This window comes from Triturus cristatus, chromosome 7 (assembly GCF_964204655.1).
Source record: "Triturus cristatus chromosome 7, aTriCri1.1, whole genome shotgun sequence".
Classification (NCBI taxonomy): Eukaryota; Metazoa; Chordata; class Amphibia; order Caudata; family Salamandridae; genus Triturus; species Triturus cristatus.
Genome location: NC_140590.1, coordinates 1,226,046,603 through 1,226,071,630, shown reverse-complemented (window position 1 = coordinate 1,226,071,630; position 25,028 = coordinate 1,226,046,603). Strand labels below are relative to the sequence as shown.

General features: G+C 42.6%; 1 protein-coding gene and 1 long non-coding RNA gene across 5 annotated transcripts in view; one reads left to right on the top strand and one right to left on the bottom strand.

Moving 5' to 3' along the window:
- LOC146811662 (uncharacterized) overlaps positions 1–24,962 on the top strand; it is a 154,550-nt gene extending 129,588 nt beyond the window's left edge. For both annotated transcript variants that reach the window (XR_014966767.1, XR_014966768.1), the window contains one exon: positions 21,969–24,962. This is a non-coding gene — a long non-coding RNA (uncharacterized LOC146811662). The remainder of the gene's footprint in view (positions 1–21,968) is intronic.
- Positions 1–25,028, bottom strand: part of LOC146811661 (serine protease 27-like) — a 333,108-nt gene that overhangs the window by 93,352 nt on the left and 214,728 nt on the right. For all 3 annotated transcript variants that reach the window (XM_085618633.1, XM_085618632.1, XM_085618634.1), the window contains one exon: positions 12,716–12,881. In XM_085618633.1, the coding sequence (XP_085474759.1) occupies positions 12,716–12,881 (166 nt within the window). The remainder of the gene's footprint in view (positions 1–12,715; positions 12,882–25,028) is intronic.

Below are 25,028 nucleotides of genomic sequence, written 5' to 3'. Positions count from 1 at the left end.
TGTCTTTTAGTTGTTACTGAGAGCTTTTATGGTGGGATTGAACAATATAGGAGGGGGTGAGGTTTGGTGCAGTCATCTCTGGTTGATGTATGCCTTTGTCAGTGAATGTTCAATTTGCATCAGCGATATCCCAACAGCCAGGGGCAACATCGAGCCGCCTCATTCTTTCTTCAGGTGACTCAATACAAGCCTATTCCGATTGCGCCCAACAGTTCATTGACTGTTAACAGCAGCAGTATTGGCTTTCACTCAGCCCAAAGATTCTATTTATGGAATAGTCTATTGAGCGTGTCACACCCAAGCTGGTCTCAGCAGGTCTGGGTGAATGTGTTCTGCTATCACTTCATGCCATGAGAGTAAAGTCAACAATCTCATCCTCAAACATCTTGCAGCACTATTGAAGTTTTTACTTGCATGTTGGTTGTAAAGCAGGTCTAAGTCAGTCAATCAATCAATTCTTTATTCAACTTTGACTAAACCATAAAAGTGCAACCAAAATTATATTATAAACAAGTGTTAAAGATATATATTTAAAAAAACAATAAAATGTTCTTTCCTGTTTGAACACATACACAAATATAATTTCCATGACCTTTTCAAATTTTTAGGACTGCATAATTAAAATTGATCACAGCAATGCACATGCTTTCCGAGAAGATCTGCTGTATTAAAATCAATACCTCAATCTACCTCTTAGTATATGTAATTTTCAATGTAGGGAGAAAAATGTGTTTCTGGGGAGTACTGCACAATGTGCAAAACAACTATGTGTGTAAAGTGCTTTGTGCCATTACTACTGGGATAGTCAACACCTTCTCCACTGTCTTGCCTCATAATACTCATAAAACATGTTATTTACTCTTATCTTGACTGACCCACCAATGCATTCCGGATTCTGGAAAAGCATGTGCACCCCCCTCCCCCCAAGTAACACAAGTTTGTTTTACATACTTGAGCCAAGGTATGGCTTACATTGTCCAGTACTAAGCAATCCTCATTAACTGCTTTTGAAAAGGTGGTTGGTTCTCTCTTTAGCCCAAATTGAGACACACACGACAATCGGAAAAACTTTTTCCAAATTCACTAATATAAGGAGCAGCAGTCTCCATATGATGAATAAAATGTGGGCTAGTTTTCGCAACAGCAAGCATCCACGGTAAAAACTTGTTTTCCACATTTTTAAGGGGTTTGGGCATAGTATAACCCCAGATTCCATCCCCGTAAAAAGCGCAGAAGTCCATTTTGACTAGTATCCATCGATTATGGGCTTAATTGGTTTTTCTCCTAGATTGTCAGCGAATCTATGAACTGCCTCAGTTGAGCTCAACAGTTGTTGCATTTTGATGATAAGGTGTCCCCAATCTAAGAATGAGGTAAATGATAGAGCCAAATAGATAAAAAAAAGGGTTACTCTCTCAAGTTTTATGTTTTCAATTGAGTGAGTTCTGACCTTGGTTACCTTAGGCCCACAGGTAATAACATACTATTTACAGTGATTGATGTTCAAATCCACATTCTTCATAAAGAGAGGAGAAGACTCAATCAAAGATTGAAGTAAATTTTCTGTTCCTGATAACATGGAATCATCCGTGTAAAGTAATACTGGGACAAATTGTCTCCCCAGCTGTGGGCAATCTTTCCCACAACTAATCAGGAATGTCTCTAAAACATTAACAAAGAAGGAAAATAGCAAAAATAGCACCAAAATGCATCACTGTCCTTTACCTCGAGAAAAACCTTATCTGACCTGTGCAAGCACTATTTGTACCATAACTTACCCTTTTCATACATTTCCTGATCATCCCCAGGATTTCATCAACATTCATAATTTAGTCCTAGTCACAAGTCAAAAACACATGTTAAATCCCCCCAAAATCCTAATACATCGATTCCTTCTTAGCCTTGGTGTTTTTCCCAGTTATCATGAGGCAGTTGAGGCAATGCTTCACGGTGCCCAAACCTGGGCAAAATCCTTAGTTTACCTCAGATAGAACCCCAGTTTCCTCTGCCCAACTCTCTAGCCTGTGTATAAAACTCTCTTGTCAGCTGAAATTATAGTTTCTGGGGAGGACACACTAATATTGTTGAAATAAGGTGTGTTCGACCATCTGTCAAAACACCGACATCTTTATACTTGCCAGCCGTCTCCAGTTCATGCACAGCTTTTTCCTTAATTTCTGATTTTTTAGTGCCTGATTTATAATTATGACTGGAATAATCGATTTCATCCCTCAACTAGGGAGGCTTGTTGATACCAGCGCAGCCTGGGTTTACGCAAACACTGACTTTTTCTGGTCAGCTTGCGACTAATGGACTCACAAAGTGACTTAAAGGTACATACAATTTCGTTAGGATCGCCATTGGGGTGCGGACACAGCTCTGTATGACTGCTGTGGACTGACAATAAATCTGTCAGAAAACTGATCCCATTTTAACCGGACTCCTTGATTTTTAAAGTATTTGACGTATTCTTTTATTTTTGTGTTCCTCCCACATGGATAAAAATTGATAGTGTCTTACGATCACTAGAACATTTAGGGGTAACCTTAAAATTAGACATCAGGTGACTTAAGGAAGCAGAGAATAGAATTAAATCAATAGCACATCCTACCCCTTCCCCTTTGAAGGGCAGTAGCAAAGTGAATGTCTATATCCATCTGATCCAAGGATGCAAAAGATAAATTAGGACGTGAATGCGGGAGGGACCACAGGTTCCTAGTTTCACTGCAGCCCTGAGAGGATGCAGGCTGTCTTCATCAGCTCTACGCAGTGCAGCTTTGGTTCCCCCAGTGCGGGATGCACTTGCTGGATGTACCACAGGGTCCAGACTTTGCTGCAGACCTGAGTGAAGGTAGTCTGTCTTCATCAGTGCTACTTAGCACAGCTTCACTTCCTGCAGTACGAGAAGCGGGTGCATTTGTGCCCATCACACCCCAGAGGTTGGGCTGGGCCACTTCCCTTGGATTCCTTCTAAATAAGTAGAAACTATTTCTGCAAATGGGCAAGAGGAAGATTCATGTTTGGAAGATGGGGGAGGGGGGGGGAACTAGCAGAGCCTAGGACTTCCATTGCATCCTATGTTTCTACTGCCATGAGGGTCATAACCTCCGAGATTGGAAGAGTCGAGGAGCGACTCATCTGTCCAATAGAAGTTGACTGTGGATGTGTGCTGAAAAGAAATATTCTGAAAAGTGAAATAGCTCCCCACAGCTTAGGCAGTGTCCACCTCAATTAGTTGCCATGTCGGATGTTGTTTGTGGCTTGAGAGTGGCTGCACCAACCTCTACTGCTAATTTGTATGTCTTAAACGAGTCCCAATTGGACATTCAGGAAGCGGTCTCTCCAACTGGCATCCTAAATTACCCCGATGAATAACAAAAGTAAGGATCTCACAAAGGGAATAGCCAAGAATAAGATGGCCCCAGAATATACGCTCCCAAGGAAGGGTATATAAAAATGTGTGAATAAAAATGTAATGCGTTTTTTTTACACAACCATTCTTGAAACTAGAGACCTTGTTGGTGGATTCGCTGACTCCGATATTGGCTAAACAAAAGGTCTTGAAAAACAGGGCTCTAAATTCCTTAAGAACAGTAAATGCGATGGCACCAGTAGGCGAACAAAGTGGTGCCTATATAGATCAAGAAAATGCAGCATATGGAACAAATTAACCTACTTATGACCCATTACCATCCGCCAAAACACTCAGCTACTGAAACACTTCCAGGGGTCTGATCAGACCAATCAGGAGGCTCTCCCAAGTCTGTGGCTAAGGGCAGCATAGCGGTGATTTAGGCACATTTTGCATCTGATGGTAGTGCTATCCCAGGAGGCTTGCTCGTCCTGCTTATAGTTATCCCCTGTAATGTACCCCCTACATTACAGCTTTGCAAAATGTTCTGGTCCTTTCTAAAGAGCAGGAGGAGGGGTGGACTGAGTTGAAAAACAAGACAACACATTGGCTTAAAAGAAACTCGGGCAGGCCAAAGGAACTCAGGCAGGCCTAAGGAACTCAGGCAGGCCTAAGGACCTCTGTGATGAAATAATCATGGTATGAAGGATTCTGAGGGTTGGCTATGGGTTGGACACTGTCCCAGGAGATTGTGTGGTAATCAAAGGCTTATTGTTTGGATTACAATCTAGGAGCATTGTGCTGGCAAATATTAGAGCCATGCTACTCGTCTACTTTTATAAGCTGCCAACTTACAGTTCGCAAAACTATAGAGCGATTGTTCCCAATTCAAAGACGTTAATGGAATGATTTAACATTCCCATTAGAAAAGCCTTTGGACCGCTCCAAGGTCTGAATGAAATTGATTGACTGGGCAACTCATGCAGACGGGTTGGGAGTGCTCAGTTGTTAAATCACAACATGTGTGACAATTGCCAACACGGTGCAGACTGTACGACAAGCAAAGTTGCAAAGAAGGGGTTTATATGATCGCTATCACGGAATGTATCTGGAGTGCGTGTAATGTTGAGAAACCAAGACCGGCTCTCTTTCATACATGATTTGATTTGCTCTGAAGAGGATTTCCATACTAATGGTTTTCGCTCTATTTGTGCTAACTCTGTACAGTCCAATATGGTAAATATGGGAGAGATTGATGGTTTTCTTGTCGGTAAATTGCACTAAACTTAACTTGAGTTTGTGGTCTACCTCACCGTACTATCAAACTTTGTTGCTGAAAACTGTGTGGGGGGGTGGATTTAAACACATTTTGTTAGGTACTTTTTAACCACTGCATTTTTGATCACTCAACAACCTCAGCAGTTGAAGGGTTAGAGCCTAGAGCAGGACCTAGATAAACAACTGAGAATATTCCACACACCCCTGCCAATATTATGGGTTGGGTGATTTTAATGTTACGGCTTACTAATACCCAAGCAAGAGAGCCTGTGGCTTTGTAGATATGAAAAGGGAAGGCCAGACAGATTTTAAACATGATTTATATGAGCATTTTGCACTGATGAAGACAGATCGCTTCTTCACAGGGCTGCAGTGTCATCAGGAAACCTTGATCCCACCAGTAAGCGTGTCCCACGCTGCGGGAACAGAAGCTGCGCTAAGTAGGGCTGATGAACACAGCTCGGCTCCTCTCAGGGCTGCGGTGAAACCTGGGAGCATTGGTCCCTCCGGCAAGCACATTTAAGTCAAAGAAGAGCAGCACTTGATCCGCAGTTAGTAAGACATTAGGACATGGGTTCTTGATGCTGAAGCCCCAGTAGCATTGTCGGATTGTCATCTTGACTTTTAAGCTCTCAGACCTTATGTGAGTAAAACTGCTTCAAGTCAGGTCACGAATAACATGGAAATAATGGACTTTACCCCTAAACACCTGCTAAATTGACCATTTGTTGACAGTCCTGCCTCAAAGTTGGCGCCCACTCTGTAACTCACAATTTGAAACTGTAATTGTAGATGTAAGATGGTAAACTGAAATCTTGGGGTCCCCCAACTTTCTCATTTTATTTTGGATACATTTAGCCTAGAAACAGTGCAAACATGGAAAAGTCCTCCATGGATTTTGTATGCTGTTTGCCCTCCCTGTTGCACAAGACAATCCCAAAAAGAGTACAAGCAGAAAATATTTTCACCAGGATTGAATGGCTATCAGATGCACCTCTCCTGCAATTGCTCCTATAGTATTTATTTTCATAGTATTAGTCAACCAACTGCTGTGTATTTGAAAAAGGGCATGTCTCAATTCATATCTTCACATTTTAAAAGTTATACTTTCACTTTCTGTGCTCTTCGACCTTATGTGCCTGTTTATGGCTGGCTCTCAGTCGCTGATGGTTACTCCACTTAATGTTCACTGGGTGATTGACAATGCTTCCAGGGACTGGTCTTCTTTGCACTTGGGTGACTCATTGCTCACCTAACAATGCTCCTTTGTTGTTTAAGAGTGCTTCATTGATGGGCTTTTTGTAATTCTTCAAACCATATAGTTGTAGCTGTTGCCACTGGCTCCTAGTAGGGGTGTTCTAACAGTGACTTCAATGAGATGGTCCTTTGTCACGCATAGGTAGACTAAACAAAGTTCCCTTGGCAGTTTAACCGTGCTTCCAGTGGATTAGTCATCTGTCGCTCCTGGGTAGACACCATATAGTACACCATGGCTAGTTTGGGCCTCCAATGGGATGGTTCCCCATCATTTGTTGGGGTGTCAAACAGTACTCCATTGGTGGCTTAAGAAAGGGTTCAATGTGATAGTTGTGTGTTCTTATGGGGGGGGGGGAGAGGGGGGAAAGGCTTCTTACAAATATTCCTTGGTGGTTTAACAGTGCCTCAAACAAGACAGTCTTCTGCTGCTCCTAGTTAGACTCCTTATAACACTTCCATGGTTGTTCAACAGCACCCCAATAGATTTGGTCTCTGATGCCTCGAGTGCATTTCCTATAAATAGTGGACCTCAATGATTCACATCAACGGAGGATATCCACCTCTAATAATGTTAAACACCTGCATGTGTGACTGTTCCTAGTCTCACAATTCACAACAAGCCACACTTCTGTGCAATGACATTCGACAAACCATGGGTTCCCAGTATTGTCAAACCTCATTCAACATGTTGCATGCATGTATGTATGTATGTGACATTTCTATAACGCAAACCTAGCGAAAAGGCAGTAAAGATAAGTGTTATGTCAATGAGCGATAAGAGAGGTAGCTGGTTTGCAGATGAGTAATCCATTGTGATGTGGTGTTCTTTAAAAAGTGCGTCTTCATCTCATTCCTAAATTACAGCAGCATTGAGGTGGTCCTGATGGATACAGGGTTGTTGTTCAAGATCCAGGGTGCATGGATCTAAAAGACCTGCTCCTTTTTTTGTGCTCTGTAGCAGAGATGGCTTTGAAGAAGATGCAGCTAGTTTTGAAGATGGGGTAGAGCAGCAAAGGGAATCAATGGAATTCCATCATGGGAGGGGGGGGTGTTGTGATCATGTTTCTTCAGGCCATGTATGAGATGTGCTGCGGCATGTAGGACTCCCTTAATGTGTACTTTTTACCGTTACAAATCTTATTTTAAAACACTGCTACTGTTACGTGTACTCACAGTCAGTCTTCGGCAGCAGCTCACGCATAACAAAAGCAGAGCATGTACAGCTATGACGGGGGCATAAGACAGGCCTCTGCAGTGCGGGGGCGCATAGCTCTTCAAAGGTCCCATAACCAGCCCACAGCCAATGCATACCTGTGAGATGTAGGAGACTCAGGGGTCTCTCTTCCCATTCTGCCGGGGGCGGGGAATGTCATTTTGAGTTACACCACTGACTAAGATCTAGTTTCTGTCTCAAAGATCTACATTCAGAAGCAATAGATTGCAAGCAGAGAGCATGATTTCGGCCCTAAATTTTCTCCGTTCCAATATGGATTCTCCTAAAAGATTATTATTCCAAAAATTGGTAAAGCCTTCAAAGTATTATGCTTACTGTAAGTATCTTTTAAATAAACTTGGGCTTTGTGAGTATTGGGTTTGTATATTTTATTTTCAAACTATTTAGCCCTTCAGGGACACAAGCTTAATGCTTCTATTGTGCCCATGTCCTGTGATTGATGTTGTAACTCTTCCTGTTTTTCTCCAAATCATCCACTAAGAGTTGTACTATCCATTTAGCGTGCTAGGTCTGTCAGTAGCCACAGTGCCATATACAGCATGCTTAAATCCATTATGCAATGTTTTACAAAGTTACAAAATAATTTTATAGATATCAGCCAACCGCCCTCCCGGACCTAAGAAAGACTTGAGTCACAGGTTGGTTGAATGTTTGGCACCACACATTTGCTACAGATAATTTCTTCTTGGTGGGTGACTTTAACTATCATGCTAAACTAGTCCTTGACATGGAGTGATCACTTCTGCTTCCTGATCTTGAGACGTTCGGGTTACATCAGAAAGTTATTGGCCCTACACATATAGCTGGCCACACTTTAGACCTTGTAGTTTCTTCAATTTGATCCTCCCAAGCCCTTATTATGGAAGTATAACTACTTTATTAGCTTTCAATTTCCAAGTATGGGTGGCCACTTTAATCGCAAGAACACTGGTAGAAGAAGGCAAGGCCCGGGGAGCAGGCTACGCTATTTCCTTTAAATCAGTCTTCCTTGCCCCAGATGTAGAAAACACTTAAGATATTAAGATTGCTCTTGTCCCGTATATTAAATAAAGTTTCCCCCCTTAAACAGTGCTCCCCCTACTCTGTCAGATACCACATTCCTTAGTTTTCAGAGGAATTGAAAACTTTAAAAACGGTCTGCAGAAATCTGGAGAGAAGATGGCGTGCCGCAAAATCTACTACTGATAAAAAAGCATACAAGCGTGCATTAGGGAATCATCATAGAAATATTAGAGAATCCCAAATATTATACACAATTAATATGATTGACAAAGCTGGTAACTCGGTTAAAGAGTCGTTTAAAGTACTAAATGAATTTACAAAGCCTCATGCTTGCACATCCATTATTCCCGCTTCACCATTGCTGTGTGACTCGCTTGCAGATCACTGTGAGGAGAAAATGTATCAGAATTTTCCCAATTTAACATTATTACTGGTTGCTTCACCCACACATAAACGTCCATTTACAAACCCGTCATCTTCGCTCCAGGAGACTGAGCCTAACACTCAGAGGCAAGTGTCGGAAATGCGGATTAAAGTTAAATCAGGTTCCCCTTCTGAACTTACTTTTCCCTTCCATTACATCCTTGTTTAGTCTTTCTTTCAATTCAGCAACAATGCCTTTGGAATGGAAAGCAGCACAAATTTCTTCCATTTTGAAAAAGCTTAATGCAGACTCTAGTGAGCCCGCCAATTATCGGCCTATTTTGTGCCTTTCTTTACTAGGTAAAATTTTGACGCTCTTGTGAATAATAACTTTCCTCTTACCTGAATGATCATCTCCTACTGGATTCGCGCAATCAGGTTGTAGGGTCTTTCATGATACAGAAGCTATATTGGTGGTTGTTTTGGACTCCCACAGACTATTTCTAGATGCCGGCCTACCAGCGATGCTAGTTCTACTCAACTTGTCAGCTGCATTAGATACTGTCTCTCATTCCATCTTGGTCCAAAGGCTCTATGAGATAGGCAACCACAGGAAAGCCCTGAACTGGCTTAAAGATTTCTTGGATAATAGGACCCAGACTGCCTCACTGGGCTCATTCAAAACTTGGATCATGATCCTGGACAAGGGTGGTCCCTCAGGGCACTTCCTAGCGCCCTACCTTTTTTAAAATATCTATCTGGCACTGCTTGCCCAAATAGCTAAATCTTGCAGCTTTGAAATTATTTCCCATGCAGATGACACTCAATAAGTCATTTCTTTTTGATACAATCAAGAAATGGCCAAAAATAAGTTTACGACTGCATGAGGGAAGCTGCCACCTGGATAACTTCAAACTGTTTGCTCGATGGAGATAAGAACGAGATTCTGCTGTTTGAATAAGAACAAGATTCTGCTGTTTGGCTGGGTGCAGGCCTATTAATCGGATGAGTGGTAGCCTCCTGAGTTAGGCTCTGCCCCGGGCAGTTACAAATCTCGGCATCCTTGTTGATGAGAATCTTTCCATGAGGGAACAGATGTCAGCACGTGGCGCATGTTTTGGTATCATGCGCATGCTCCAAAAGTTATTTTAGTGGCTCCTGCTGAGATCAAGGAGACTCTCATTCAAGCTCTTATAGTGACCCAGGTTGCTAGTAGCTCCCAATGAGTTGCTTCTCTCTAAAGTGCAAGTTGTTTAAAATATGGCAGTACGCCTGGTCTGTCAGCTTCCTTCTGGTTCCCCATTGGCTCTTACACTGAAAGTTCTTCATTGGCTTCCAGTGAGAAAATGGTCTCTTTTCAAGGTTCTTTCTCTTGTTCATAAATCTTTGGCTGGCAAGGGTCCGGTCTACCTGTGAGAGAAACTTTACTATTACTATCCTATTTGAAATCTTAGATCAAAGGATCAACTGTTATACCCCCGCTGCATCTGTACTGCGAGATATTGCAGAAGGACATTTTCCAATTTAGCTCCTAATCACAGTGGTTTATATATGGCTAGGGCGTTCGACCTCAGACCTGGGGAACTGGGTTCAAGTCTCGGTAATGACGCTGAACATCCTGGGATTCTGGGCAAATCACTTAATCTCCCCGTGCCTAACAAAAAATGAATGTGTGTCCTCATTTAACGTAACTGGTGCTATGTAAAGCGCTCTGATACCTGATTGGATTCGGGTCAAGTTTGCGCTATATAAAACTCTGCAAAAACAAATGCACAGGTACTGTCCGGTACGGAGTACCTGCACTTCTTTAATTTGAAAGGGAGTGCACTTCTCAGCACTGCTGCAATACATTTAATGGGAGTGTACCGTCACTTCTCAGGAGCAAACAGGTACTCTAAAGAGCAATTACCTGCACTTCTATATTTCCATTTAAAACACTGCCTAACCACTTGAATAAACATCCTCTTCCTATTTGCTCCTGCTCAGATTTCAACAGCTCTACAAAAACATCTATAGACCTGGCTATTCTGATTGACTGCCTAGCTTAGAGAAGATTATATATAGTCCCAATGCTTGCTCCATCGTACCTTAGCCTTTCATGAGGACAGCTTGGAGATAACCAAGAATGTTATTAGGTACCTATTCTTGGATACAGTATAAGAGGTATTTTCTACAGATGTTTCCCTCCCATCAAAAATATTGATCGATTAGTGGATGGATGAGAGTGCTTGCCCTTTTTAGGTATCATACTGTTGTCTTATTTGATCTTTGGCTAGCAATTGTGGTATCCACTTCTATAGTAGTGCTCAATATTGCCTGGGAGTGCTTACCTTCCTTATTTTTCCTTATCCTCATTGTATACAGTTTGGAGAAGTGGTCTACCAGCTTGATGGCTCCAGTGCCCATTCCAGGTAATTTGTCTCCCTAGATACCCCCAAAGTCACAATTTCCTAAATCGTTTTACTATTTGTTCTTTTGCTACTGCTGTCAATGCCCACATAATTTCTGTTCCAATTGTTATTTTTGTTTACTATCAACAATTTATAGTCATTTATGAAGGAACGCAAGATCATATTTCCAGTAGGTCTCTGGTGTCATGCCCTCTATTCAGTTCTGCTTTCTTCTCCAAGCACTGCTGATTGTACTATCCACACACTTGTGTTTTGGTTTTGAGGTATGGATGCTGGTCAGCGAGGAAATAACGTGCTGCTTTTTCTTCCATCTTTTCACATGCCTTCAGCACTCTTCCTCCATGAGCAGCAGCAACTGGACATACTGTCTTAAAGACCATTCAAACCATTTGATTCATCTCAAGCTGAATGTATTTTTCTTGATTCCATTTGATTGCTCTTTGCTTGTTGACTAAGTCTAAGACAGATGTCTTTATTATTGATTCCTCAAAAGCCAGTTTACAATGAGACAGCTATAGATTCAGACCGGTTATGGAGGGCTTGTGGTCACTTTCTGTCCTGGGCACTATTGTGATATCCACAATTAAAGAGCTAGACTTCTAGATTAATTGGAATGTTAGGTGTTGGGCTTGATATTTTCACAGCTTTAAACCCATTCCTTGCCAGAGCATTTGATTTTGTAAGGCTATTCAAAAATCTATGGCCACAGACGGCCATCATGTACACAAGCCGGGAACCTGTTCCAACTCGATTTCCCCAAAAAGTTGTGCGTCTTTGGAATGCCTCATGCACACTTTATCTATCATGTGATGAGGAAAACTGGAAATGGAGACAGTGACTGATAAAGACATGAGAAAAGGAAACAGGACAACAGGGGTGGCAAAGATAAGGAGATCAAGGTGCCAAAATAACCACCAATAGAAGAAAACGTGACAATTAGGACAGAACGCTGCTTGAAATGGGGTGTACAAATCCACTGGTGGTGGATGCAATCACGAAGCCACAGAGATTTTCTAGATTGGAGAATTAGTGTAAGTTCAACAATGGCACCTGACGATTTTATAAAGGAACTGCAAAGTTTTGTAAATTAAATGAAACAGACATATGTGGCCATCAATATTTGGCAACATGGAATGCATCTCGCTCCCTGACTCACAAAAGTAAGATCAAGGCAGTGGTGGATAAATGTGTCATGGAGAAAAACATTGAACGAGGACAAAAGTAACACATTTGAGGAGGGTTATTTCTTCTGGCTGTAGACTTACAATGAGAAAATAATAAGCTTTCAATTGAATGTTAAAAAAAATTGATTAAGGTGATTCAGAAAATACAGGAATGTTTTGAGCATCTTTTGTCCAAGAATGGACAGGCTCACTGCTGGACCAGAAATCTCTAATTTAGGGTGGACCTGTAAGTCGAAAAGAAGAAGTGGGGTGGTCAAGTCCAACAAATGACTAGTAGACTCAGATTTATTTATTTTATTTTTTTTAAAGGGAAAGAACATGAGAACATGGTCGAAGTTGTGGAAATGGAAGGCACCATTAGAGTCAACTGGTGGAAGGCTGATTGGTTCAGAGATAATGGAATTATCTAAGCTTTATCATGTCATTGAGACCATGCAATACCTTTAAGAAAAAAAAAAATGACCATGGCTGGTCAGATCATTTACACTGTCTTCCCATGCACTTGTTACCGACCCTCCTAATACTGGGTATTGTGGGCCGACGGCAAAACATCTCCCAGGCCAGTTGCTTTCAGGACTCTTTTGTAGATCACTATGAAAATGTATGATTTTTGTGTTACACGCACTGTACTTACAGCCCGTAGTAGCAGTGCGCCGCCGACACCACCCAATTCTTTGTGATTATAGTCCCTCCACAAACATGCCGTCCGTTCACCTGCACGCTGGCCTGCCATGGCCACTCCCCGCTCACGGCATCCTGTCCGCCCACAATACGGCTGGAAACCACTTTTGTGCCGCAAACTACAAAAAACAAAAACAATGAATGGTAACATGGCAGGGATCAGATCAAGATTCATAAGGGAGACTTGGGAGATCAGTCTTCATTTGTGTGAAGGCAAAGGAGTTTGGAACACAACTTAACTTGCTGTGCTCACTAACCTTAAAGCCCTTGTACCGATTGGAAGGCGGGAATTGACAAGTCATTGAATGAAAGTAAACCTTTTTATTGGCTTCAGCAATCATGAATGTCTGCAACAGTCATTCATTGATGCCGCAGTGCAGCAAACAGGCACAACAGCAATTGAGGTCAGTAGGTTCACAAATCAGCAACAGGCCTGTGGGTGAAAAACACACCCAAAATAATATTTAATAAGTAAAACAATCAATTGCAGTTTTAACAGCAACTATGGGGTGCAAAAGTCAACATTGGATGCAACAATCACTAACAGATGCAACACTGACTGGTCCATGAAGCAGTCATACAGGAACACAGAAGCCAAACAGGTGCAACAGACAGTGATGGACAGAGCAAGCAAGCAATGTATTGTCAATTAAAATCAAACAATATTTTTTCAAAGCGGTAAAACCATTTAGTGGATTTAAATCTAAGGAGCCAATATTAGATTTTTTGGGGAAGAAGCAAACAGCGTGCAAAGATGCAACCCTATTAAAACAGCTTACTAAACAGACCCCTCAATATTAGTTCCCAAAAGGTGCTCGCAGCATTCATAAAAATTAAATGAAATTTGAAAATGTTCATAATTCTGCAAACTGCAAAGCCTCTTTCACTTGGTGGCATCCTTTTCAAACTAAGAGAGACCGGAGAAATTTTCGTCTTCCTTTTAAAGGAAAAGGACAAACTCTTAGTAAATAAATGAATGGTTCTTGTATGGAATCGCATGAGCATCAAGAAAATGGAGCGGTGTTTATAAGCTAGCCAGGCGTGTCCTAATCGCCTTAACAGGATGCATAAAAAGGGCATGCGAATAAAATAATGTCCACTAGCTTTTGACTTACAGGCGAAAAGATAGCTTGGAGGAGAGTTTAACGAAACTCTGCATCATATAGTCCGGCTACTTTAGTTCTGTGGTCTTAAGAGTCTCTTAAAAAAAAAAGGTACAAAAAAAAAAAAAACTTACACTTGCTTTTTGGCTACAGATTTGAAATTCCCCTCAGTTGTCGAGGAGATCCAGAGGGATTAAAATTGTGGCGTGCTCAAAGAATTGCTCAAGTAGTCAGAGAGGGCACGAATCTTCATTTTCTCGTAGAAGGAGAAAAAAATGATCCTCAGAATACCGAATTCTGTAGCAACTAACTAAATAATGAAGAATCGCTTTTAATGAAGGTTACTGCAGATTAAATTCTAGTTTAATGTGTGATTGCCTAGTAGAGACAGGGAAGTAAAAAATTTGCCTGGTTAAGTTGGATTGTCGGCTGTATAGCACAGAGGTCAGTTTCCCTGGGAATGCCATGCCAGACATCTTGCTTGAATGACCGATAGTAGCGGGTTGTCAAAGAAATATATTGTAGAGGCGAAGGATGGCGAATGCTACTGCTGCAGACTTGGTCTTTAGAATTCAGGAGGTCTCCAACCTTTTTGGTGGTGAGAGCTACTTCTGACCAGTGTAAATCGTCGTGAGCTACTAAAGGCCAAGCAACTTGTGCATTTTTCCGAGAACCCCCACGCCCAGCTTCATTAACTTTAAGCCTAATTTCTTAATAGCCTATACTATGATTTGAACTAAATACTTAGATATTTACTTTTTTCCATGATTCGACCTAGTTTTCCAGAACTTTAACATAATTGCCCGAAAGGAAATTATGTGAATTTTTCACACCCCAACTAAATCACCAGACAATGCAAGATGTCAAGTGCAGCCATTTTAAAGATGTCTGACTATTCCACTGAGAAGTATATTCCCCCTAGACTAAAGAACATCACTCTGGTGTTCAAGGCCAGGCAGGCTGCCATTCCGACACATGAGCCGAAGGTGGACTCCCAGAATTCCAGATACCATATATCAAAATATGCTCATTGGCATAGGGAAGACTATTGCATAGTGGAAGATGATGGGTATTGGACTGAATGTATGAGCCTTGGCTCCTAGACACAACAGTAAGACAACAAAAGAAAGGCACAAGCCAGGAAAGCCAAGGTCACTGCTGGGCTCGAGTCGGACTAGTACAGAAAAGATGCCTGGGCACCAAATTAGAAGTAGCTCCCACTAGCAAATCCAATGGATAAAAAAGGGAGCCACATTTTCACATTAATTAAGGTTTAAACTTGTAAAGACATGTTGTATAGGTGTTTTGAAAGGTATGGGGGGCTCTATTTTTGCTTGCTGCAGGTAATGTTTTTGGTAATAGAGAAATTAACAATAAAATCCAACCCACCAGCCAATAAAACCGGCTCACAAACAGCCAAAAAAACATCCAATGCACTTATCTGTCAGGCCAGCCTTTAGGGCAGGGCTTGGGTCACCCATAAGCCAGTCCCACCCCACTGGCCTCTCTAGTCTGGTCCCATAAAATAGCATCACTTCTACTATGCACCAGCTTCCTCACTAGTGCCGCCTAATCCACGCCTCAGTGGTACCTGAGCAGCCTCACATATGCTGTGAAGTGGCCAACAATGACGCTGTCTGCATAATATGATGTATACGAGGCAGCCAGTTTTAAAATCCCCTCCCACGTCAGTGGAAACATGATGGAATGCTCCAAAGGCCTCTAAAACTTACAAATATTGGCATTCAGAACCTAATTTAAGATGCGACACTCCTTGATTGAGGCGACTCGTCCTACAGGGACTTCACAGAAAGAGAATTCCCAAAGTCGGCCATCGTGTTTTTAAAGTCATTTATTTTACAGCAGTTCTAAGAAGATTACACTAGCGCAGAAGTGTAATCTTGATCCCATCTGAGATATCATAAGAGTGCATCATATTCATGCGCAGTCAGCTCTCTAATATATTCTGTGTAACTAATGTTGCCAAAGGGAGTGGAGTATTGTGTTTTTAAAGAATTCCACATGAAATACCTGCGTATAGAACGTGATTTATAAAGGCTCATGTCACATTTACAGATTAATTTGACAGGAGAAGTTAACATAAATATGTCCCATTGTGAGGTTATTAATTTGGAATGTGTGCCAATTAATGTTTAAACATTTTTACATGTAACAAGAATTAATTTCATGCAGGTGTATTTAAAATATCATCTTCGTAATTCTTTACAATTTGTACATGTATTAAGAAGCTGTATTTATTGTGTATGTAGAAAAGTGCACGTATTCTGTAATCCTGTACAGTACTAAATTGACTAGAGTGTGCCTCGAGAGACCAGTTTGGTCCATGCTCACGTTTAGAGTTTAATATGCAATTGGTATTTAACCTTCAGTGTAGAATGTTGTGTTTGTATTTTGTTTCCACTGCAGGTATGGAGAGAGAAAGCCTCATTAGTTAGCATAGGAGGGTTTTTATTTTCCTTAGATAGCAAGGTATAAGAAGACGAAGTTGGCAGGGAAAAGCATGGTAACGAACAAGGAGGAGAGTTCTCATGGGAGAGGTGAGGAATGACCACGGAGGTGTGAAGTTGCAACTTATCGATGTGGGAAAGATGGTGAAAGTATCCAGTTGTGCCAGAGCTATCAAAATTCACCAGCAAAGATCATGTGGAATTGTCTACTCGGACTGCAATTGACATTATTTTATGCTGAATGAAGTGAGGGACAGAGACGTTATCTTAGGTTTTCACAGAGAGCAGACTTATGCTTCTGTTTGTGTGGATTTTTGCTACTTGAACTATTGTTGGAGTGCCTTCTACCGAAGCTTCTTATCTTAGGGCTGCTCCTCTTAAGGAAGCGTAGGGAAAAATAGCTTACTCATGCATATTAAGGAGAATCATCTGATGACTTATTCGCCTGCAAAAAGGAACCAACCAAAGATTGTGTGGACGGGCATAAGCAAGACAAGCAAAGAGGACATGCACGATACTTTCAGCCTGGGACTGACAAGCAGGATAAGTATCAGGAGCCTCACCCGACCAGTTCTGAATGAAAGCTCTTAACGGCACTGCTAGAACCGGGATTCCCTAGTTGTCTGAGGTAGGTTCCTTAGGCCAAGTAGGGACCCTCGCTTCCATGTTGGGGAAAGGAGGGACACCTTCTCAGATAACCCCTGCTCACCCCCTTGGTAGCTTGACATGAGCAGCTAGGCTTATATTCAAGGAAAATGTGTAAAGTATTCGCAACCATGCTTCCAGTGACCCAATGGTGACACCACAAAGGACTCCACAGGAGTTTCATATAAAAACAAGTATACGTTTATATAAAAAGATATACGATGAGACCACATGATAAAAATCCAACATATATGTACTTGAAATATACCTCCTGGCCGGTTATTGACTGGGGGTGAGTGCTTACATTGTTCAACACTCCGTTCATCTTCCCCTTTGGTTGTGCTTTGTTCGCCCTAAGTTGTCAGGGTATGCCCAGACGTGGGTCCCTTGCTCACTTTGTCACTGGATTCAAGCTAGCCTGGCTGATGACGGCTGATTATCTGACTTTGCCACTGGATTCAAGCTAGCCTGGCTGATGACGGCTGATTAGCCAGAAACCGGTCCCAGGATGCTTGGACCGGTCCAGGGAAGACATGGCTTGGCAGTTTGGGCTGGACTGTTCCTATGAGGCACAGGGTCAGACTGATTTTCATATGGCCATATTTGAACTGGGGTGGCAGAGGGAGCTAAAGAATGATTATGGATTAAACCCAGATCAGTTGACTGGGGGTGAGTGCTTGCATTGTTCAACACTCAGTCCATCATCTCCTTGTGTTTGCTTAGTTCACCCTAAGTTGGCAGGGTATGCCAAGACGTGGGTCCCTTGCTCACTTTGCCACTGGATTCAAGCTAGCCTGGCTGATGACGGCTGATTAGCTAACTTTGCCACTGGATTCAAGCTAGCCTGGCTGATGACGGCTGATTAGCCAGAAACCGGTCCCAGGATGCTTGTTTCCAGTCCAGGGAAGACATGGCTTGGCAGTTTGGGCTGGACTGTTCCCATGAGGCACAGGGTCAGGTATTTCGTACTGCAAACTAAAGCAATGTGTAATGCAACAATCAGGTAGTTCATTCTGCAAACTAATTCAGTGCGTAATACAACAATCAGGCAGTTCGTTATGCAGAAATAATGCAATGCGTAATGCAACAATCAGGTAGTTCGTAATGCAGAATTAATGCAATGCATAGTACACTCTGTACTGCTCGATTTTCCCGGCCTTCCGGTGTTGCAGAGCAATCCATGTGACTTCAGTCTCTTTCCATTCAAGTCTAAGGGTTAGAGTAGTGTATAGAGCCTATTTATTAGGCACTTCAACATGATCCTGTGTTCTTCCCCATAGATCAGGGTTTGCATACATATCCTAGGGGATAGATTCGTTAGCATTAGGGGTAATATGTTCTGTAGTAAGGGTATCTAATGGAGCTGTGCTGCATTCAGGCCTGGTAGGCCTTAAATGGGAGAGACTCCATCTTTCCTCCTGCTCTAGCAGCTTGGGAAGTTTCTAGGTCATAGGCAGTGTTTTAGTTAGGAGGTGTTATTCGCTTGGAGAGAACCGGTTCAGGCCGGCCCTTATCGAAGGATTGTATTCTCCTTCATGCTGAAGACACTACAACAGGCCGGCCGGCTGGGAACGTGTCCTTGGCACGGGGAGGTACAGGAATTTGGTGGGCGGCAGGTTTCGAGCTGGAAATTTCCATGAGAGAATGCACATCTATATTAGTGAAAGTCTGAGGCAGACACTTGCACTTGCTTCTAGACCATGGGCGGCATCTGGCCGTTAGCAGTAAAGCTACTACTTATTCCAGTGAAGACAGATGACAAACCTGAATCTAAAGAGGAGAGAGAGCAGCTGATGAGGAGGAGGTTCCAATGACTAGGAGAAAAAGAGAAGGGAGTAAATCTGTGACTGCAGAGGTGTGACTTCCAGGCGAAGCCAAGGCGCAGACGGGAAGGGAACCTAGATGACCTTTGAGTACAGGCTGAATATCACCAGGTGACGTTAACCCTTTACTATTAGAGTATACAACTTAACCTTTCACTTTCCTTGCAGGTTGTCTATATATATATATAATGTATTCTGCGAATGTGCATGTGGCATTTAAATAAAGTATTTAGCTTGTTGTACGTTAGCATGTGTTGTGTACTTTTGTATAGGAGGATAGTCTATTCTTTAGTCAGAGTTGCCTTAAAATGAACAGAGATTAATCCTGGTCAGGTAAGTGGTAACTGGATGAGGGGGAAAACAAGCCCCTCGAACTAAGAGAACAGGTTGTGCTCAACTAATAGTCTTTGTGTGATCGGATATATAGTAATCCCAATTCCCCTGTCGTGAACCACGGTAATAATAGGATGAGCTCGTGCTAAGGCTGCCATGTAGGTAGGAGATTCTGGACCTGACTGACTTAGGTCGCGAGACTTTGTGTGTCGCTGCCTAATAGGTAGGTAGGAGATTCTGGACCTGACTGAGGTCGCGAGACTTTGTGTGTCGCTGCCTAATAGGTAGGTAGGAGATTCTGGACCTGACTGAGGTCGCGAGACTTTGTGTGTCGCTGCCTAATAGGTAGGTAGGAGATTCTGGACCTGACTGAGGTCGCGAGACTTTGTGTGTCGCTGCCTAATAGGTAGGTAGGAGATTCTGGACCTGACTGAGGTCGCGAGACTTTGGGTGTCGCTGCCTAGTAGGTAGGTAGGAGATTCTGGACCTGACTGAGGTCGCGAGACTTTGTGTGTCGCTGCCTAATAGGTAGGTAGGAGATTCTGGACCTGACTGAGGTCGCGAGACTTTGTGTGTCGCTGCCTAATAGGTAGGTAGGAGATTCTGGACCTGACTGAGGTCGCGAGACTTTGTGTGTCGCTGCCTAATAGGTAGGTAGGAGATTCTGGACCTGACTGAGGTCGCGAGACTTTGTGTGTCGCGGCCTAATAGGTAGGTAGGAGATTCTGGACCTGACTGAGGTCGCAAGATATAAATATATATAATAGGAATTCCCTGTCCTTAGGTGGTACATATATATGTGGTTATTTAGGTGTAAAAAGGCCCTAGGGAGGGGGTAACGTTCTGGTTTGGGTTAGAAAGGCTCTGTGGAGCAGGTTCTATCTGGAGGAAAAACCAAAGCAGAACATTTGGCGTCGTGAACCGTTTACGTATTCTGTGTGCGTTGTGTTGTCCCGTGTTTGCTGCCAGCGTGTGCGTGACTTTGTTTGTATGTTCTTTGTGATATACTGCTGTGTCTAGCCTTTCTTCTTTCTTTTCTTTCTCTTCTTCTCTCTTTTTTGCGATCTGTTCTAAACAATGTAAATATACTTTTAAGTTGCCTGTTGATATTCCCGGCTGGGATTCAATGCCTTGTGAAGCCCTAGCCCGGGAGTGGGCTGAGTAATTGGAGACAGACTTTTGAACATCACTTGATTTATTTGAATGGGGGCAGACAGTATGATGTGCTGGCTCGTGAAGTGAGCTCATTGTGCTGCTTTAGAATTGGTATGTGTATATTTCAGCGTGTCTTCTGAAGGGTGCTTATAAATAGCTTGCTACGTGAGGCAGAGAGGGCTGGATCCCTTTCAAGTGTTAGTTAAGGAATGCATATCTACTGTTTTCAGTTGTAAAGTGCATGTAAGATCTCAAACCGTGGCTCTGAAACGTGGGACTCCCTTGAAATTCCAGTCTCCGTAGTTGCAAGGAAGGGTGTTATTCAGCAGGTGATTGATGGCATCTTGGAGAGAGACAGCGGTGTTATTTTCATGTGTTGGTTACCATGCATTACACATGTGGGCATTTGCAATGAGAACGTAGTAAGTTGAACACAGAGCTGGTTGATGCCCAGTTTGCTAATATATCTTTGACGACTAAATTAAACGTGTACCAGGCTGTGAAGTTGTTCACTTTGCCATGCCAGAATGATTCAGGTGTGATAAGTGTAACAGAGAATGCTGGCAGGCTATGAGCTACACAGGCGGTTTTAATTAATTCCTCTAGGGAGCTTTCTCAGCCTGCATGGAATGTGCATAAAAGTAAACAGATTAATGTTGTAAGCTTCTCGATCACCGGTTGCGGACATAACTTACACATGACTCTGTATGATATATTTTGCTTTAAAAGATGATTGCAACAATGTGATTTTGGATGTGCACAGCTGATTGTGTACAATAAGTCTGATATGTGGCCTCTTCATTAACATGTACATTTATTTCGTAAGGTACTTCTAGAGCAATGTGCCCTTTTTAGTTACAGGAAAGTGCAGGGAATTAATAGGTCCCTTTTAATTTCAGATGCTGGGCACATATTGTGCTTTTGCGCCCCTACAAATACTGAACAAAGCTGGGTTAGAGGCTATGTGATTTGCCTATGGGAGAGCATTTTCAGATTAAGACATGTGCAGTCTTGCTGGAGGTAAGCAGTGGTTACAGCTATTTTTCCTCTCAGACCTGTAAAATAGCTGTTCTGGAAGTGGGTCATTTGACAGCGTCTTTCAGATTGCTGTTTGGGAGTCTTGCATTGAGATCATCCAGCAACGCTGGGCAGGGCTCAGGCTTTCTGTGAAGTCCGAGAAGGAATTCCTACGGGAGGGGTCATCTCATCTCAGCTCCTCTCCTCCGTGGGTAGGGACAGCTTCCTGGGCATAACTGTCTGGGAGGCTTGCACAGGCGCAAGCCCCCCCCCCCCATGAGCAGAGTCGCAGACAGTCCAAGTAAGTTGGCAGGCGTGCAGTTCTCTCCGACCTTGAAGGAGATAAGGTGTGAGCTACGGACAGCCGGAGAAGTCTCTGCTTGTTATCTTTGGCAAGAGGCCATTTAGAGTCCGCGGAGATTTGTGAAGGGGGGCTGAACCTGTGAGGGGTGCAGTGAGAGTAGTCAGAGAAGGAGACTGCCCCAGCCCTTCTTGCTGTGTATTGAAACAGAGGGATTTTATCAAGACTTTAGAGGCTAAAGTGTTAGTAGTATTATTACACGATTCCCCAGAGCTGGAGGAGACCTATATAGACAGAAATTAAAATATTGTACTTTTGAAAATGTTCTTTGCAAGAAAAGTGATTCTTGTTTCTTTTTCAGATTCGCCCAGTTCTCCGCGTGTGAGTGGGACTCCCTTCTCCCGTGTGAGTGGGGCCCTCCCTCTCCCCTCCCCTTCCCTTCCCCCCCCCAAGCCTGGAGTAATACGAGACGGTGGCGGCTGATGCCGGTGGCTATCCAGACTGCATGGGGTCCTCCCTTATCAAGAAGATACAGCTGCTGATGTGTACCGGAGGGCATGATGGCCTGCTTCTTTCCAAGCGACATGGGATCGTCGAAGTATGGAACTGTTTCCTTCACGTGCGGCCAACGTTGTTTGCATGAAGACGGTGTGCTTTTTCATACTGCAGGACTGTTTTTTTTTTTTTTTTTTAGGGATGGACATGAATAGAGACGCTCTGCAGCACTCTGAGTAGATATTTTCTGAGTTAGTGAATAGTGATAACTTGTGGCTATTGCTACTATATCTGAGTTTGACAGTGGAGTCTCCAGTTTAATCATTAGAAGCATTAGGAGCGTTCAAAAGCTTGATTGATTTATTTTCTGTATCCATTCAACATGTATCCGGATGTCTATGTGCTATTTTTAGCTGCACCTGAATTATGGCTACTACATGTGTTTGGAGAATGCGAACTTTATTTGCTCTACAGTGATTATCACATACCTTTGATGAGTTTTTTTGCTGCTTTTCTAGTCATGCTTTGTTTTGAACTATGTATTTTTGTGTAGCAGCTTCACAATATGAGTTGCTGTTTCAACATGTGCTTTTTAGTAGTTGTGACTTTTAATTTAGACATGTGGTTTTCAATGGTTTTTGCTTTTAAATACGATATGCAGTACTTTAATGATCATTTTGCTTTTCGGTTATGTAATACAGTTGCTATTTGCTAGATTTTGTTTTTGATATATGTGAATGGTGATGATCAAGGGTCATGGGGTGCACTGTTGTGAATCAGCCACTTGTGGTCTGACACTCTATGGTGACCCTCAACCACCACCATTCTGTACTGACCTAAGTGTGTTCTGCCTTTTAGTGAAATAGTCTTTCCAAGAATAGAAGGTATGGTATGTTGAGGTGCAGTCTTGTGGGTGGTGGTGCACACATGTGCTCAATGTTGTATACTGAGGGATTTAGCGTATAATGTTATTTGGGTTAGGTGAATTATGATTTTGACCTATTGGCTTTGACGTGGTCTAATGTGATTCTGCCTTTTGACTCTACCTTGCTTCAAATTTCTCTGTGGGTGTAAAGTTGTGTGGATGAGAATTATTGGTGTTTCTGCTTTGGCAGTCTATAATGCCAAATCTATTTAGAAAATGGCCTACTGGATGGTCAAATCTATTAATCATACTTCTACAGTCTTATCCGACTTACTATTAGACGCCCAGGGTGAACGTAGAGCCATTTTGCAAAATAGAGCAGCCATTGATTATCTTTTGCTTAAACATGGACACGATTGTTAGGTATTCTGATTATTATCGGCATTTTGATTTCTATCTGTTGCTTTATTCACGTGTATTCCTTCAATGCTTCAATTCTGCACATTTGGTACTAGACATAGATCAGTTCGTTTTGTTTATAATAGACTGAAGTCAAGGGTGGAATGTACTGCTCGATTTTCCCGGCCTTCCGGTGTTGCAGAGCAATCCATATGACTTCAGTCTCTTTCTATCCGAGTCTAAGGACTGGAGTAGTGTATAGAGCCTATTTATTAGGCACTTCAACATGATCCTGTGTTCTTCCCCATAGATCAGGGTTTGCATACATATCCTAGGGGATAGATTCGTTAGCATTAGGGGTATTATGCCCTATAGTGAGGGTAATTCATGGAGCTGAATTCAGGCCTGGTAGGCCTTAAACGGGAGAGATATTATTCACTTCGACATGATCCTGTGTCCTTCCCCATAGATCAGGGTTTGCATACATATCCTAGGGGATAGATTCGTTAGCCTTGAGAATAACTTGCCCTATAGTGAGGGTATTTCATAGAGCTGTGTTGAATTCAGGCCTGGTAGGCCTTAAACGGGAAAGATATTATTCCTCCACCGATGTTAGTCATGTTTATTGAATGTATAATAGACTGAAGTCAAGGGTGGAATGTACTGCTCGATTTTCCCGGCCTTCCGGTGTTGCAGAGCAATCCATGTGACTTCAGTCTCTTTCCATTCAAGTCTAAGGGTTAGAGTAGTGTATAGAGCCTATTTATTAGGCACTTCAACATGATCCTGTGTTCTTCCCCATAGATCAGGGTTTGCATACATATCCTAGGGGATAGATTCGTTAGCATTAGGGGTAATATGTTCTGTAGTAAGGGTATCTAATGGAGCTGTGCTGCATTCAGGCCTGGTAGGCCTTAAATGGGAGAGACTCCATCTTTCCTCCTGCTCTAGCAGCTTGGGAAGTTTCTAGGTCATAGGCAGTGTTTTAGTTAGGAGGTGTTATTCGCTTGGAGAGAACCGGTTCAGGCCGGCCCTTATCGAAGGATTGTATTCTCCTTCATGCTGAAGACACTACAACAGGCCGGCCGGCTGGGAACGTGTCCTTGGCACGGGGAGGTACAGGAATTTGGTGGGCGGCAGGTTTCGAGCTGGAAATTTCCATGAGAGAATGCACATCTATATTAGTGAAAGTCTGAGGCAGACACTTGCACTTGCTTCTAGACCATGGGCGGCATCTGGCCGTTAGCAGTAAAGCTACTACTTATTCCAGTGAAGACAGATGACAAACCTGAATCTAAAGAGGAGAGAGAGCAGCTGATGAGGAGGAGGTTCCAATGACTAGGAGAAAAAGAGAAGGGAGTAAATCTGTGACTGCAGAGGTGTGACTTCCAGGCGAAGCCAAGGCGCAGACGGGAAGGGAACCTAGATGACCTTTGAGTACAGGCTGAATATCACCAGGTGACGTTAACCCTTTACTATTAGAGTATACAACTTAACCTTTCACTTTCCTTGCAGGTTGTCTATATATATATATATAATGTATTCTGCGAATGTGCATGTGGCATTTAAATAAAGTATTTAGCTTGTTGTACGTTAGCATGTGTTGTGTACTTTTGTATAGGAGGATAGTCTATTCTTTAGTCAGAGTTGCCTTAAAATGAA